This window comes from Hoplias malabaricus, chromosome 13 (assembly GCF_029633855.1).
Source record: "Hoplias malabaricus isolate fHopMal1 chromosome 13, fHopMal1.hap1, whole genome shotgun sequence".
NCBI classification, from domain to species: domain Eukaryota; kingdom Metazoa; phylum Chordata; class Actinopteri; order Characiformes; family Erythrinidae; genus Hoplias; species Hoplias malabaricus.
Window position 1 is genome coordinate 23,395,366 of NC_089812.1, and position 17,217 is coordinate 23,412,582.

General features: G+C 42.6%; 1 protein-coding gene across 1 annotated transcript; it reads left to right on the forward strand.

Moving 5' to 3' along the window:
• Nucleotides 1–4,549: 4,549 nt before the first annotated feature.
• rrn3 (RRN3 homolog, RNA polymerase I transcription factor) lies at nt 4,550–16,600 on the forward strand. Its single transcript, XM_066642963.1, has 18 exons — nt 4,550–4,845; nt 5,897–6,021; nt 6,835–6,891; nt 6,974–7,063; nt 7,557–7,686; nt 8,115–8,174; nt 8,441–8,504; nt 8,588–8,657; nt 8,805–8,903; nt 9,414–9,500; nt 9,719–9,848; nt 10,201–10,331; nt 10,538–10,668; nt 11,485–11,669; nt 11,922–12,030; nt 13,200–13,352; nt 14,437–14,521; nt 14,791–16,600. The coding sequence occupies exons 2-18, from the start codon at nt 5,929–5,931 to the stop codon at nt 14,941–14,943; spliced, it is 1,827 nt and encodes a 608-aa protein (XP_066499060.1). The 5' UTR covers nt 4,550–4,845; nt 5,897–5,928; the 3' UTR covers nt 14,944–16,600.
• Nucleotides 16,601–17,217: the final 617 nt, after the last annotated feature.

Genomic DNA, 17,217 nt, shown 5'->3' on the forward strand with positions numbered 1-17,217 from the left:
CCGGACCTCCATTGTTGAGGCAGCTGAACGGAGCTGTGGCTGCAAGGTTGTCGGTGCCTGTCGTGGTGGCAATCCCCAGACTCAGTGGTGGACACCCTGGGTGAGGGAGGCTGTCAAGCTGAAGAAAGTGTCCTATCAAGCCTGGTTGGTTCAGGGGACTCCGGAGGCAACTGGCAGATAAGAGCCAAGTGGCTTGTGGCTTCGGCTGTTGCTGAGGCAAAAACTCAGGTGTGGGAGGAGTTCGATAAGGACATAGAAAACGACTTTTGGTAGGCTCCGAGAAGATTCTGGCAAACCATCAGGCAACTCAGGAGGGGAAAGCAGTTTTCCACCAAAATTGTATATGGTGGGGGTGGGGAGTAGTTGACCTCCACTGGGGATGTCGTTAGGCGGTGGAAAGAATATTTTGAGAATCTTCTCAATCCCACCAGCACGTCTTCCACAGAGGAAGTAGAGTTTGGGGATCCCGGGGAGGGCTTGTCTATCACTGGGCCTGAAGTGGCTGAGGTAGTAAGAAAACTCCTTGGCGGTAGGGCCCCAGGGGTGGATGAGGTCCGCCCCGGGTTCCTCAAGGCTCTGGATGTTGTGGGGCTGTCCAGGCTAACACGTCTTTGCAACATTGTGTGGACATTGGGGGCAGTGCCTCTAGACTTGCAGACTAGGGTGGTGGTTCCCCTGTTTAAGAAGGGGAACTATAGGGGGATCACACTCCTCAGCCTCCCCAGTAAGGTCTATGTGGGGGTACTGGAGAAGAGAGTCCAACTGATAGTTGAACCTCAGATCCAGAAGGAAAAATTCTGCCCCGGTCGTGGAACACAGGACCAGCTTTTTACCCTCGCTAGGATCCTGGAGGGTGCATGGGAGTTTGCTCAACCAGTCTATGTGTGTTTTGTGGATCTGGAGAAGGCATTCAACCGTGTCCCTCGGGATATTCTGTGGGGGGTGCTCTGGGAGTATGGGGTACTGGTTTCATGTCAAAGTTGGACTCCGTCAGGGCTGCCTGTTGTCACTGGTTCTGTTCATAATTTTTATGGAATTTCTCTGCAAGTAGTGGAAGGTGTCTGGTTTGGTGGTCTCAGGATTCCATGTCTGCTTTTTGCAGGTGATATGGTCTTGTTGGCTTCATCGGGCCGGGACCTCCAGCTCTTGCTGGACCAGTTTGCAGCTGAGTGTGAAGCGGTAGGGATGAGAATCAGCACCTCCAAATCTGAGTCCATGGTAGTCAGTCGGAAAAGGGTGGAGTGCTCTCTCAAGGTTGGAAGTGAGATCCTGCCTCAAGTGGAGGAGTTCAAATACCTCGAGGTCTTGTTCACAAGTGAGGGAAAGATGGAGCGGGAAATTGACAGGCAGATCAGTGCAGCGTCAGCAGTAATGCAGGCTCTGTACCGGTCCGTTGTGGTGAAGAGAGAGCTGAGCAGAAAAGCAAAGCTCTCTATTTACTGTTCAATCTACCTATGGTCATGAGCTTTGGGTAGTGACCGAAAGAATGAGATCGCGGGTACAAGCGGCTGAAATGAGTTTGCTCTGCAGGGTGTCTGGACTCTCCCTTAGAGACAGGGTTAAGAGCTCGGACATCCGGGAGAGACTCGGAGTGGAGCCGCTGCTCCTCCATGTCAAGAGGAGCCATTTGAGGTGGTTCGGGCATCTGGTCCGGATGCCTCCTGGACGCCTTCCTGGTAAGGTGTTCCGGGCATGTCCAACAGGGAGGAGGCCCCGGGGAAGACCAAGAACACGCTGGAGAAACTACATGTCTCAACAGGCCTAGGAACACCTCGGTATACCCACGGAGGAGCTGGAAACAGTGGCTGGGGAAAGGGAGGTCTGGGTGTAACTACTTCCTGGTCAATCATTGAGTCCACGCTTCATACTGATGTTAATGAAGTTATTTTATTCCTCCTTACAAACTCGTCTTCATAGAACACCGTGAAAACTGAAATGAAATTAATATTTCAATAAATTCTTTCATAACAGTCAGATAATTTCCACACATTCAAATATACTGTTCTATGCAATAGCCATGCATAAGGATTCAGGTTTTAGACAAAACACTGTTAGCTTAACAAGCCAACCATGTGAAAGATAAACTCTTATTGAATAATCACAGAACAGAATTTCCCAAAGAGTAACAACCAGCATTATATGGGAAGTGTGTGCTAATGTGCCCACAGCCCAGTGCAGGCTAGCTCATACTACAACATACGATTGTTATGCAAATTAACATTTCACATCGCAAATCAATATGCGTGTCATCAAAGAAAGTTTAGTACAAAACAAAGCAGCATTGTTTTACCGTGTACGCCCTTGACCAGTTGTAGAATGGCAATGTTTCTCTCTCTTACTGTTCTCTCTTCTCTCTCTCTTTTATTAGTGTCTCTCCAAACCGAATCTCCGCGCTCGGAACCGCTGCGCGCCTGACGAACTACTTTCGATTTAACGATGTCAAAATAAAAGAACAATAAATAACAAAATGCAGTCGAAATAAAATCTTATGGTATTATTTACACTGGGTTTCTTTACTCTGACTGCTTCACCCGCGACCCGGACTCTGATAAGCAGTGGAAAATGGATGGATGGATGGATGGATGAATGAATGCTATATTTTTCAAGTGGGTTAATTTGTGGAATAGTTTTGATAAAGAACAAAAAATGTGTAGCTCAGTTTAAAAAATGCTCAAAAATAAGATGCTAAGCACTTATAAAACCAAGGAATGATCATTATTATATTTTTAAAAAATTGTGGAATGTTGATTTTGTTTCTGTGGTTGTTTTGTATCATCTAAATACAGAAGTAAATGCACTGTTAATTAGCTAAGCAAAAGGTTAGGCACAATAAGCTAATGCTTGAGCTTATGCCTTTTCGGTTTGTATTTGTTTTGTTTTGAATGTCATGTCTATTAATTGAACATGCGTTATCATTATCATTGTTTTCTTTTTTAAGCAAATTATTTTTACTGTATTCATTTTGAACACTGAAATAAACTAAATACTAATACTATCATAATACATTCATTCATTCATTCATTATCTGTAACCGCTTATCCAGTTCAGGGTCGCGATGGGTCCAGAGCCTACCTGGAATCATTGGGTGCAAGGCGGGAATACACCCTGGAGGGGGCACCAGTCCTTCACAGTGCTATCATATTACAGTATAATTTTATTACATCAGTAGTGTTATAACAGCAATGTTACACACCTTCATGAAAATGTCTCCTCAAGGTGCTTTACTGTCAAAATTGCAGCAAATTAGGCTTAAATAAAAATTAGAAATGCAATGAAAAATGTAAAATGAGTGGAATAAATTGGAGCCTGTTTAAAGGTGCCTGTTTGTGTTACTGTAGTTTGCTTACTGGATCCTGACCAGTGAACTAGCGCATTAGTCAAATGGCCAAGCAGGTGACCACAACAGCAAAGGTAGCACCCAAGTGCCATTTTTTAAACATGTTTTCTCAGGCCCAGAATGTATTTGTATGTATACTGTTTATAAATACGAATTTTTTAAGGGTATTAATTATATTTTTGTGTTTATTTGTACTAGTTCAAAACTAAACTAATTTTTCAATTGCATCTTGGAAATGCAGACCATATCCTGCATTCTCCATATCTTCTATTTTTTGGACCAAAAATATTCATAGTTAATGTTTTCATGACCATTTTACAATCTCTTTTTAGTCCTTAGACACAATAAATATATTTGTTGTTATTTGGCAGTCTTTTACGGCAACTTGATCTAAAAATAATGCATACTGAAGCACTCCTTACAATTTAGGTGTTGATAAACTGCTGTGGGCAGACTAAATGGTTTCCATATATGAATGTTTCCCAACCAACACATAGCTGGCTGTTGTATAAAAACTCTTAACTTTCATAGCTCATAACGGTGTTGGCTGGATTTTATTTATTTAACACTGAGAGACACTACATTAAGATTGGTAGAAATGATGGTAAAATAAGAGCCTTTATGTTCACCTCTGTCACACAGTAAACAATAGCATCTACAAAAGCATTTACAGAGCTCCATGGAGATGCCATTGTCTGATGTTCCGGGCTGGGTTTTCCATTAATGTTACACAATAAAAGGTCTGTTAATGTGTGTTGAAATGCAGAAGAACCTGTCAAAACACTGCTGTCCACATCCACAAAAGACTTCCCAATTAACCTATGAACTCAGGCCCACAGTCAGATAAAGAGGAGAACATAGACATTAAGGATTTCCAGGAGGGTTGGCATCTGTCCATCCATCAATCCATCCACCTTGTGTTAATTTATTTTCTCTTCCTGTCGTTTTTAGTGGTGGGTTTAAAAAAAAAAGTATATTCTATAAGCCTTTCTATACGTCATCATGCCCAATGCAAGGCATAAAGCCCACCATCACTGGGCTATGAAGCAGTGGTGACGGTCCAAATTTGGAATGAGTTGTCAGAGTTACCACCAACAAACCCATGTGGGACCCTCTATAATCAGCCCAGCTGGGTACCTGCACGTTTTGTTCATGGGATTAATGTTGACTCCACATATGGACACCCACCAGGTTCAGTGACCAGAGTTACATATACAAGACAGGGTTAAATATAGGGCCAATCTGCGCTGTACACAAACTACTTTAGTATAAACTACCCAAATAGTACCGTTCAAAATAGTGACTTAAACTAGTTGTCCTCACAAGAATGTCCCGACTCAGTTGGCGTTTGCTGTTTCTCCAGATCGATGAGGGGCGCTGTGAGGCGTTCAGAACTCCTCTGTGTTGTCTTGTGTAATGTTCAGCATGGTGCGAGAGTGGATCTTCAACATGTGGGATTTAAAATCTATTTAAATAAACGAATTCATTGGTAAATATAGTCTCTTCGGGTAAGTTTATTCATGTGTTTTATTTTATGTAAATAACCTAAAGACTAACCGAATATAGGGACCTGTGTTTGCAAATTACGGTTCCACCTTAAATGGTGCAGTTACATGCTAGCGGTTGAAGTCCCACCAACATAACGCTACTGCAACATTTAAGGTGGAACGGCGAGTTGCTATCAAAAGTTGACGAATGGGGAATGTTTTTGGTCCGTTTTAATGTATGCTTTAAATACTTCCTAAGGATTTAAAATCATAACAATGTTCTTTTAAAGAAAATATTCTTGTCACATATTCAGCCTCAACAAACTTTCAGACATCCGCTTCATTGACAACAAAACAATCACGTTGTCTATTTACTATGGTTTTATTAAAGCATAATTCCACTTATTGTTGATAACTTTATAATTCACTGTTTGAAATGTAAGCAATGTAACGATGAGTGTTTTTGGTGTTAAGTTGCTGATTTTAGAGAAACTTGTGGAACAATGTTTCATTAAACCGGATTTGAATGGAACATGGCGTCGCCATATATTCAACAACAACAAAAACAGCCTTTATATTTTAGTTTATTTATTGTTCAGTTAAGCCACACACATTTAATTTGTTTAATCCAGAAATGTATTTGCTGGTAAATAGCGGGAAAGTTTAAACAAATAATTTTACGGGCTGCTGTAGTTAGGACACTCATGTCCCCCTGTGTCCGAGTTTTAGTTAAAAAAAAACAAAAACAAAAAACAGATACATCTCAGGACAGTCATAAGACTTAAGCAGTCTCATAAGAACAGTTTAATGCAATAACTTTCTCTGAGGAGCTTTTGAGGAGGACGTCTGGTTCCATTCACCATGACTGACAAAACAAACTAAACCCACTCCATCACTTTGTTTATATCTCAATAGTATTATTAATGTAGACATTTCAGATCAAGTGTGGAGTTCAGCTTTAATGTTTTAAATATGTAAATGTCTGTGCATGTTCATATTACATTATGGAACCTACAGTGCTGAAAGCTCTCAGGACAAAGGGGCTGATGTCATGTTGATTGTTTTTTCACAGGTGTAGATTTTTCAAGGTATCAGAGGTCCATCATGGAAGTGGAGAGGGATTTTCTCATCACTCCTCCTATGAAAACTGTGCGTTTTGGGGGCAGTGTGGTCAACACATTGGCCAAACTGGAACAGGTAAGCTGGGGTAAAATTGTCTGCACCAAATTTTCAAGTAGATTTTTATCCTAGGGATTTTTTTTAAATAACTAGTATATCTGCTTATCCTCCCCAAACATTCAGTCATTTATCATCACAAACTCCATTCGGTGTGTACTCTGATGGCTCTGGTGGTCATTAAGTCTTATGAAAAGAAAGAGTGAAAACGGTTAAAAACCTCCTCACTCCTCACTGCTGTGTGCTCTGTGTCGGGGTGAACAGCAAGCGGCACGTTATAATTTAAAGAAACAGGCGCTGAGAGCGCCAGCTTTCTGAACAGGGCTGCTTAGACGGGGAGAACACTGCTGTGGGGCTTATGGTATTTTGACCAGAGCACGCCAGACATTTCATTAAGAACCAGAAATGTTTTCCATTGTGGAGAAGAGGGGAACATTGCTCTTTTTAAATAAACTCTATAGCTGTAGTGAATAGTCTTAGTGAAGCTCACATGTATGACATGAAGCACACTAAAATAACAAGAAGACACAGGCTATTTATTTTATTCAATACAGTAACATATTAACTATGGGGATTTATAAACACATGGAATAAAATAATAAGAGCAGAACAGATATGAGAGTTCCTAGTTGAAAGGAGCAAAAAGAAACACACACACACATTTGCACAATGTCTGTGTGTAAATATGATTTATGATGTATTACAGCACAGTATTTAGATGTATTGAATTTATGGCACAAAAAGAGGATAGTGTTGCGTGTAAAGTGCAGTGCATCACTCCCTGAGGCCTGAGGTTCTAGTGAATAAACATTGTTTCTTCTTTTAACTTTTTAGGGAGATACGAGTGATTACGAGCTGATCAAGCATCAACTTGCTGATCCTGATATTAAGGTAGGTGTGATTTAGGTTTAATATTGGACACAGGGCATATTTCCATTTTTTAATGCACTTTCTCTGATTCCTGTGGTTACAGGACAGTCAGATTATTAACTGGCTGCAGGAGTTCAGAAGCTGTGTCACTCAGCTTGGAAAAGAACACGAGCAGCTCATTTACTGTGTTCTGGTAAGAAATATCATCAGCAGATCATCTTTAGAAAGTTATTGTAGCTGAGCCAATCAATCAGAATAAGTTTATAAGTAAAGTGTGTGATTTTTTTTTTTTTTTTTTTTTTTTGTGATCTCCTTTAATCCTGATTTGGTCATCATAGATTAAACTCCAGGATTGGATTGAATTTCAGCTTCGCTGCTCATTGTTTAAGGGGAAAGCGATGTCAGATTAACTGTCCGAATGAGCAGCAATTGAGTTGAAACTGAGTCACAGACCACACAGCTGTTTGTGTGTCATATAATACACAATATCACACTCAAAATGACCTGGTCGATGCCATGAACAATCACTTTAATACTATCTGAACGGAAGAATCTGGACGGTCCACAGTACACAACTGGAGTTGTAATCCATGCAAAATTTCAGTAATCACACAGTGGCTTAATGTTACAATATGATGACTCTTTTGCTGCCTAATTTTCCTCCTCCTGTTGTTGTTTTGTCTCAGAGGCTGCCGTGGCTGGGCCGGAGCGGAGCGGTGGTGGAGGAATATCTGGCATTTCTTAGTAACCTCATCTCGGCTCAGACGGTCTATCTCCGGCCGTGTCTCAAAATCATCGTCTCCAACTTCACTCCCCGTCAGTTCTTATTTTACTGCTACTACAGTTTTGATCAAAGGTTTAATTTGCTGCTGTGTGACACTAAAATGTAGCTCTTCCTGTTTAAATCAGAGTATTTAACTCCAGACAGAAGAGCTGCACATCAGCTTCATCAGGTTTTGCACTTCATGTCCTCTGGCAGTGTTTACGTTAAGTGGTGCCCTACATGTGTGGAGTGTTCGATGTGATTAGCTGGAGTGTGGATGTAAACTGAGATTTCAGATGATTAAACAGAGGGAACAGTTGAACGGTTCAGTCACAAACGGAATCGTAAATCAGTTTGAATTCCTTCAGATTGGAGAAGCTCTTTGTGTGTAAACATAGCCACTGGCAGGTTCCTAATCCAGGAATGATGTTTAACACATGAAGATATGATGGGTTCTAAAGTCATTGATTTCTTCTTTCAGGAAGAATCAGAATCAAGGAAGGAAATGTGGACATTTCGGATTCTGACGATGACGACGAAAGTAAGTCTCTCAGTTTACTGTAACTTTAAAGGGTGTTACTGTTTGCTTTAGGCTTCATCATGTTTGTTTTTTGGTTTTTAAAAGTGTAGGATGTGAAAATATACCAATCAGCTGAAACATTAAAATTTTTAGGTCATCAGCAAGAGAGTTGAGGCTGTGTTTACTTATTTTCACTCAGAAAATCTACAGAAAACATGGACATGGCCCAAACCTAAGTGTGTTTCCATGGCCATTCTGTAAGCCTGTGTCTTTTTTCGTTTGTTCAGACCTCCCCAGGATATTCGACCAATGCCACCAGGCTCTGCAGCTGATCACCAGATACGTTCCATCGTATGTTTCAGTTTAAAATGAAGGTTTTATGCCGATTATTTTTATCGAACCCTGCAATAGCTGTCCTTTTGGTCTGTGTCCAGGACCAGTCGTTTCCTGATGCCCATCCTCAGTGAAAACTTTCCTTTTGTGCAGAAATCCTCCAGAGCTCTGGTAAATCTTTACTCTCTTCCTTTACTCTGAAGGAAGGCCATCAACATCACACACTGGTCTCACACTGTGAAGTTACTCTGTCTATTAAACTCATTCTGTGGTTTCTGACACTGTATAAACCATTTATCATTGTGTGTGTGTGTACAGGAGTGTTATGTCCATAATCTGCTGAGGATTGTGGTGTATATTCCCATTCTGAGGAGAGATGTGCTGGAGCTCATCATCAGCAAAATGCTCACTTTGGATGTAGGCCTCTTCTCCTTTTACTCTTGTATTTTATTTTATTTTAGTTCTTAGATGTTTTCTTATTTTCACTCTGCAGCACCTCGGCACTCCTTAAAGGAGCAGTCACTCATTTCCTCATCTTACTTCATGTCTCAAAACACCCATTATACTGACACCTAGTGGCCTGGATGTATAAGAGACCTGCGCTAACAACAAATTTCCACAATGTGAACATTGGGATAAGCAAATATAAAAACAAATATAAATTAAGGCCGCTCTCTTTTGGGCGACCCGCTTTGTGGAGAATAAACAGCTTCAATCAGAGATAAAAGAACAGTTTAACTCTTCATCTGTCAAGAGTGGTATTTCATAGAGAGCATGTTTAAATAATGAACACTGTCATTAATCTTGTTTGCGACTCTTTAGCGGTCACTGACCGCTCCTGTAACACACCTGTTAAGTGCGTTGTTGCTGAATTAGGGCCGAGGTCTGAGAGACATTCTGATTAAACTACTGCTGTTGTTGTCCTAGGTGAGCGCCCCCCGCTGTGAGATCGAGGAAGCGGAAAGTTCAGGTCAGCAGAATGAGAGCTCTCAGGAGGATTGTTTATTCGACATGGTGAGTTTCTGTAGAGTTTACAACAGGGCTGTTCCATTATTCTATTTCCACCGAAAGTCCAAACATAAAGGCTAAATAATGTATTTACATTCATTCATCCATCCTTCCATCCATTAAAATCTAAAATATTTCACATCATTTTGACAATATTTCATATAAATTGTATGCTTTGAATCATGACTTATTTTATAAAGGTTGACCCTCTCTTTATCTTCCAGGATGATGATGACTCTGAGCTGAAGGACTCCCAGACTGTGGATAGAGGGATGGTTCACCCAGTCGCAGAGAGACTGGACACACTGATGGTCGTCCTGCTGGCCTTCATTAAAGACATGTGTCATGTTAATGGTGAGAAGCCCTTTTGAACCCTGTAAAGCTTGTAGACACCTGTTAAAATGAGAAAAATCCACTACTTCTGCATAAAGAGGGCAGCAGTGTAACCTGAAAAAAAAATATGGCAGCTGCACAAAGCCTGCTCAAAGCCTAGAGCCTGTTTCCTGCAGTGATGGAGCATCTCTATAGAAAAGCTTGAAGTGAAACGGAAGACTCAAAGGTGACGCAAAGGTGACTGTGCTGTATGCCCAGAGTCTAGCAGTTGACCAGTTAAAATATCTTAGCAATGTGTTTCACATCCTCTGTTGAAAGTGAGGTAAGAGAAAGAAGGAAAGGAAGCTGGAATTAAGCCAACTGTGTGTTTCAGGTTCTCTAGATGTGGAGAGGGCTAAAGGGGTGTACAGAGACCTTGTGTGTGTGTTTGACAAACTCATTCTGCCCACACACGCCTCCTGCCACGTCCAGTACTGCCTCTTCTACCTCTGCAGCTTCCGCATGGTGAGTTAATTATGAAGCTAATTGAGTACTTTTTTTTTTGTCTTTTGTTGTCATTCTCTCTTTTGTTTCTTTCTTTATTTTTGTTTATTAGTCAAATAAAGTGAACGTGCATGTTAGACATTGCTGGAGTGGATGTATTTACCTTTGTTTTGTCTTGGGAACACACAGAACTAATGTTGTTTGTAATGTTTTCCCGTTTTGTGTAGGGCCTGGCCGAGGCGTTTCTGGATCACCTGTGGAAGCTATTGCAGAGCCCCTCTCAGCCCTCTGTGATGAGGCAGGCCGCCGCTGGATACATGGGCAGCTTCCTGGCCAGAGCCAAGTTCCTGCCAATCGCGTACGACCCTCTTCCCTCATTCTCCTCACTGAGCCTCAGGCTAAAACCTTGCTGGAGTTGGCTTAGGGGGCTTTATAGTGTAATATCTCTAAACTGATTCATCCAGGATTGAAAACTTGAAGTTTTAAAGGTCAACACAAACTGAAACAAATTTTATGAATCTGTAATATTTTGGGTAGCACGGTGGCGCAAGAGATAGTGTCGCAGTCACACAGCTCCAGGGTCCTGAGGTTGTGGGTTTGAGTCCCGCTCCAGGTGACTGTCTGTGAGGAGTTTGGTGTGTTCTCCCTGTGTCCGCATGGGTTTCCTCACACAGTCCAAAAAACACACATTGGTTGGTGGATTGGCGACTCAAGTGTCCATAGGTGTGTGTGAGTGTGTGTCACCCCGTGAAGGACTGGCGCCCCCTCCAGGATGTGATTCCGGGTAGGCTCCGGATCCACTGTGACCCTGAACTGGATAAGCGGTTACAGACGAATGAATGAATGAATTAATAATATTATGTATTTAAGAAATGATACATTTAGAATTTGAAACATTTGATTATAAATGTAACCATTAATTATAGGTGCCACCAGTCTAACAGAAAATGATAATTTATAATGTTTACATTTTACTTTTGCTTTGTTGCTCCATAGAGCGGGTCCCCCACATGGCGAGGGGGACTTTAGTACAGAATCTAGTGGCCTATACATCAGGCCACTAGGTGTCAGTGTAACAGCTGTTTCATTTCGTGAAGGAGAATCTATGGAGAAAATGGTTGCTTTTTCAGGCTAAGAGGATGGTATTATTGTGGTTGTCTATGTGTTTATCTAGAACTGTGCGAGCGTGTCTGGACCTGCTGGTTCCATGGCTGCACCTGTACATAGACAGTCAGGACTCTGGTTCTAAAGGGTTCTGCGATGTTTCTCTGCACGGCCCCTTCTACTCCGTCTGCCAAGCCGTCTTCTACACCCTCATCTTCAGACACAGAGCCATTCTGGAGGGAAGCATGAAAAAAGGTCTGGCTCTAAAAAATGATCATAAACCATCACAGATTATCAGTAATCAGCATTAACCCCTTAAACCTCAGTCTGTAAGAGGGCACTGTTACCTTCGCAGCATACACTTACAGCAGATACTGAGTAATTCACAGCAGATGGTGAATAATTAACAGTAGGTTGTGAATAATTGAGAGTAGATACTGAACCGTCCTCTTGTGTAGGTGTAGCACAGTGTGCAGTGTGTTGTGTAACTGTGTTGTTGTGTGTTAGGTCTGGCGTATCTGCAGGGTCTGAATCTGGAGCGGATTGTGATGTGTCAGTTAAATCCTCTGAAAGTCTGTCTCCCAGCTGTTACAAACATGTTCGCTGCCATCACCAGGTAAAACACACACACACACACACACACCCTACCACACATACACATCCATAGCCCCATCACCTACTCACACCACACACCAGGTTCCTGTGTGTCTCCTGAGTTTTGGTTTCAATTTCAGTTCATCACTGAGCCATACGATGTGTAGGACCTTGTTAACATCAACCAGCAGTGTGCCTCCTCCAGTAAAACAGCCAGCGTGAAAACACATTTTTGTCTGCATAAATTTCTGACACTGGATTCTGACTGGACATTACCATAGTCACATACAGCCAAAGTCATTTTAGTCTGCTCTACCTCAGAGTATGATATCTTCAGTTAGTTATGGCGCTATTCCACTGGAACCTACACGACTCGGCTCACCTCTTTTGCTTTTCCACTGGTCAAATCTGGTCCCTCCCTACTTTTTTAGTCCCTGCTCACTTACGCTTCCAACCGAGTTGACTAGGTACTAAATGATGACGTGTAAACACTGCAGAGCGCTGATTAGTCAGAGACCTGTCAATCACAATGAAATGCGGAGCTCCAGCACCAACCTGGCGCTGGTAAAATCTATGAATTCACAGCAGCTTTCACATTGGTTTTTATCCGACTCGCAATAGCAGTTCGTAACACTCCCCCGATTTGTTATGAAGAGGGTCGTTTGCTCACGCAAATGTCCAGCGAAAGCCAAATATGCAACAAGGAAAACTGATCTGTGAGAACTGGGGCTTGAAGCTGAGCTGAAAAACAAAAACATGTGAATACTCAATGAGTAAATAGCACCTGACTTTACCACCAACTGCCCTGTTAGAGACGGGGTTTTGTGACGTCACCAGCTCCGTTTTGTGGGGAGCTGTGCTAGTGGAAAAGTGACCAGCTAAAGCGAGTCGCGCCAAACCAAGCTGCGTTGAGCAGAGTCGAGACAAACCGATCCCATGCAGTGGAAAAGCACCATAAGTAGCTTGGTTACTTTGTACACAGTGATTTATTTCAAAAAGTAATATGTTTTAAACTCAATATGAAAATACTGAGTAGAGAACTATTCTGCAGGAGTGTAAGCTAAAATACTGTTGAGTACTCTTATAAACCCTGTCCTGTTTTATTTAATGATTGAAACATGTATTCATATTTGGACTCCTTGTACACACACAGCCTGATATAAGACCATCTCTTTATTTCTGTTCTTTTAGGAAATATCAGCTGGTTTTCTGCTACACCATCATCGAGAGGAATAACCGCCAGTTGTTACCCATCATCAGGAGCTCAGTGGGCGGAGACTCGATAGCCACCAACACTAACCCCCTGGACACCTTCTTCCCCTTTGACCCCTACCTGCTGAAGAGGTCAGAGAACAGCTGGTGCTCACAATGCCAGATATGAGTTTTCATTTTTCTCCATAATCCAGTGACTGAGCTGTGAACCCATTGGTGGACAGGGTTCTGGTGTGAAGTGGTTAATTGTAGAGAGGCTCCGTTTTCTGTAAAGTGGTGGAGAATGGTATACCAGACGTTTCCACATCTATTGTTACTCTTATATAGCACCTTTCTAGATACCCAAGGACGCTTTACAATCCACACTGCTCAGAACACTCAATCCACACACACTGGCGAGAAGCGGCAGCCAAACGCGCACAGCGTACTCTCGACCAGGAACGACCATCCAACTGGAGGACTGCATCAGGCACTAGGGTTTAACCCAGGAGAGAGCACCAATCCATATCTGGGCACACACACATTCACTCACACATAAAGACATTCATTCACATACACACTCATACACCAGGAAGGCCATGACAGAAGACAACCTCCATGTTTTTGGACTGTGGGAGGAAACCAGAGACCCCGGAGGAAACCCACGCAGACACGGGGAGAACATGGAAACTCCACCCAGATGGGGCTTGAACCAAGCCCAGAAGATCCCAGCACTGGGAGGCGAACGTGCTAACCACTAAGCCACTGTGCCGCCCAAAAACAAACCCAGCAGTGACCCCCTCCCATCTAAAGAGCTCTATATGGAGCGATGATGATGACAATGAGTTTGTTTACCTCACAAAATCCTGCGCATCCGTCTCCACCAGGACTGGGTTTAAACACCACCACCTTCTCCGAACTGTGGTCAGACGCTAGCCGTATGCCCCCACTGTTTGCAGTCCTCATTTTCTGTGAGGAGCTTTTACAGGAGAACATCTGGTTCCATTCGCCTCCACTGTCAAGCAAACTTGAGTGTTTGTGATTAACTTTGAAATTATTGGAAGAAAAAGTTGTTCTTTGTAAAAAGATTTTCCTGTAGATACAAATAACACATTCTCAGCTGTTAATGTCCACTTTAAATTCAGATCAGATACAGTGTGGTGTTCCTGCCTGAGATGGGAATTAAACCAACAACAATACCAAAACAGTGAGAGGTATATTTGTGTTTGGTTTTCAGCTCTAGGAAGCTTTTTGAACCCATCTACCAGGTGTGGGAGGAGCCGGACTGCGTGATGGATACTCCAAAGGAAGATGCTAAAAAGGTAAAGAGTATTTAATAATTTAATCTTATTTTATCTTCTTGGCCGCTTGATCTGTGTCAGGGTCACGATGATATCAGGGTGAGTGGAGAACTCCAATCGTCTCAGTCCCTCACAGCTGCCTCTAGCACCTGCTGGAGGCTTCCAGATGTTCCCAAGCATTTAAACTATTAGTTGGATAAATAAATGATTATCAATCTACTGCTGCATGCAAACATAGAGAATACCTTTATGAATATCTCTCTCTCTCTCTCTCTCTCTCTCTCTCTCAGGGTTGTGTGGAGGATGAGGATGATTTTCTTCATGGAGAGACTCCTCAAGGTGATGTACTGATGGGGGCAACCCCTGGATCCTTCGACTCTCACCTGAGGAGCCCTAGCAGCGTGGGATCTCCACCTGTAGCCTTTCTGCAGCGGCCTTTCTGACAGACTGACCACACTCTCACACATATGCATTTTGCACAGTGCAGCTTAGTGTTCATAACTTTAATTTTTGTCTGACTGACACAAAGGTCCAGGTGTGCTTACACGGCCTGTAAATCTACTTAGAAAAGTTTTGGAGCAGCTGCATATGAGCCCCCACCAGCGCTGGACTGTGGAACTGTGGTCTGGGGATTGATGCAGCTCCATCCAGGACTTTAGGCACAAGCTGGAGTGGTGTTAATGATCTAAACCTCCAGCTGACTTTTCATCTCAAGAGAGGGTATTTATTAAGCTTCTACTTTTCTGGAAGTGGGTTTACACTAGATTGTTGTGAGGATTTCATAGCATTCACCCACAAAAACTAGTAAGACCAGGTAGCGATGCTGAGTGATTAGTTCTGATTGATTGAGTGTAAAATGAGAAAAGATGTGTATGTAATATATGAATGTTTTATAGCGATGAACAGCACCTTACAGGAGGAAACCACGAGGGGGCGCTGTCAACACGTGTTTTTCAGAAGAGAATGTAGCAAGTTTGCTTTTATTTTTACCCAAAAGTGAACTTTTGCGTGCAGAAGTCTCTCTGTTCACACTCTGCAGCGTAACCAAAGAGGGATACAGACTCTAAAAACAGATTTTACAGACATCAAAAAATATAAATCTCCTCAAAGAGCAGCTCCCAAGCCTCCAGAACACGAGGTACACAGACAGATGTGTGTGGCTTAATGGATTGTGTTCCTCACTTGAGCTGCTCACCTCTGTGTTATATTTCTGATATTTGTTCTCCGTGATGAGTGTTTGGATCCTGAAAGGATACATCTCCAGGATTAGTTATATACAGACTTGTCATAATGGAACCTCTTTTATTTGCTGTGTTTGGTTGGTTTTTCTGACTTTTATTCCTGTGTGAGCTTTTCCTTTCATGTGAAATTCAAACCAAATAAGAGCCTAAATGTGGTGGAAAGCTTTGTGAATGTGGTTTCATATGATTCTTTTGTGTAGGATTTTTTATGTCAGTGCCACATGGGTCAAAATATCAAAATAAAACAGGGACTATTAAACTTCTAAAATCTTAAAGGGGACACATTACCCCCCCCCCCCCCCCTCCAACACACACACACACACAGTGGAACATGGTTCTGGGTTTTAATGAAACTTCTGTGGTCTGGTTTTCTTTGTGCTGCCCAAGTCAGAAAACATGGGATAAATACACTGTTCTGCTTCTGCAGTGCAGAGACTTTAGAATTGTCCCGCCTCCTCGTCTGTGGCTGCCCAATCACAGCGTTGGACCCGGGTTACAAACCCAAGCTTCTGCTCCTTGCTCCTCACTTGTGCACTTGGGGTCAGAGTGAACAGCGAGCGTCTCGTTATCATTTAAAAGAACCGGGCTGTTTAGACACAGGGAGAACACTGCTGTGGGGCTTCTGAGGTTTTGAATAAAGTTCCACTGTGTGTTTAGGGCCTGGTTACTTTTGTCATGTGAAGACGGAGGTCAGATGGAGTGTGAAGTGGGCAGATGTGAGAGGGTTTAAACATAGTGCAGCTCAAGCTGCTGCGGCTGCGTCTGGATTACACAAGTGTACAAACACACGCTGCACCTGGGGGAAGTCTGGGGACACCTTGTCCTCCTGTGGACTCAGAATAACGTTTAATAAGAACGATCCCTGTGAACCTTTATGATCAAGTGTTCTGTGTTTTAACCTCTGACAGGTTTAAGGGCCATCACAATTCATTATTAAAAATGGTGTAATACAGGGCCCATTTCCTTTAATTTTATTGTAGTTGCGTCCCCTTCAGAACAAGAGAACAAACCATGCACAGGGACCAGAACTCTCTGTTTTGATCGCGTAGTAGTGTGTCATATAATATTGAAACATTACAGAAGGTACGTTTTCCCTGATACAGGCACAGCGCCAATGTGGGTGTGTGATGCCCTTTGTTGTCAATGTATGCCATCAGGTAGACTCCAGACCCACAGCGACTCTGATCATGAAGAAACACTTCCCGAAGATGAATGAATGAGACACTTTTAAATACAAAGCTATCCCATGTGTTTCCAAACTTGTGCCAGGTCGCCTGAGTACAGAACAGGTTCACAGAGAAAAGCCCTGACGTTTTATTTGCTCTGTGTTAAAAGCAGGGATCTGTATCTGAGTGACAAATCCTGCCTTTGTGTATGAGTCGGAGGAGCTCAGAAATGTCTCCACATGTCTCCACCTTAAACAACCTGAAACAGCCTCCACTCCTGATGAGGAGCAAAATACACCAACACAAAGCA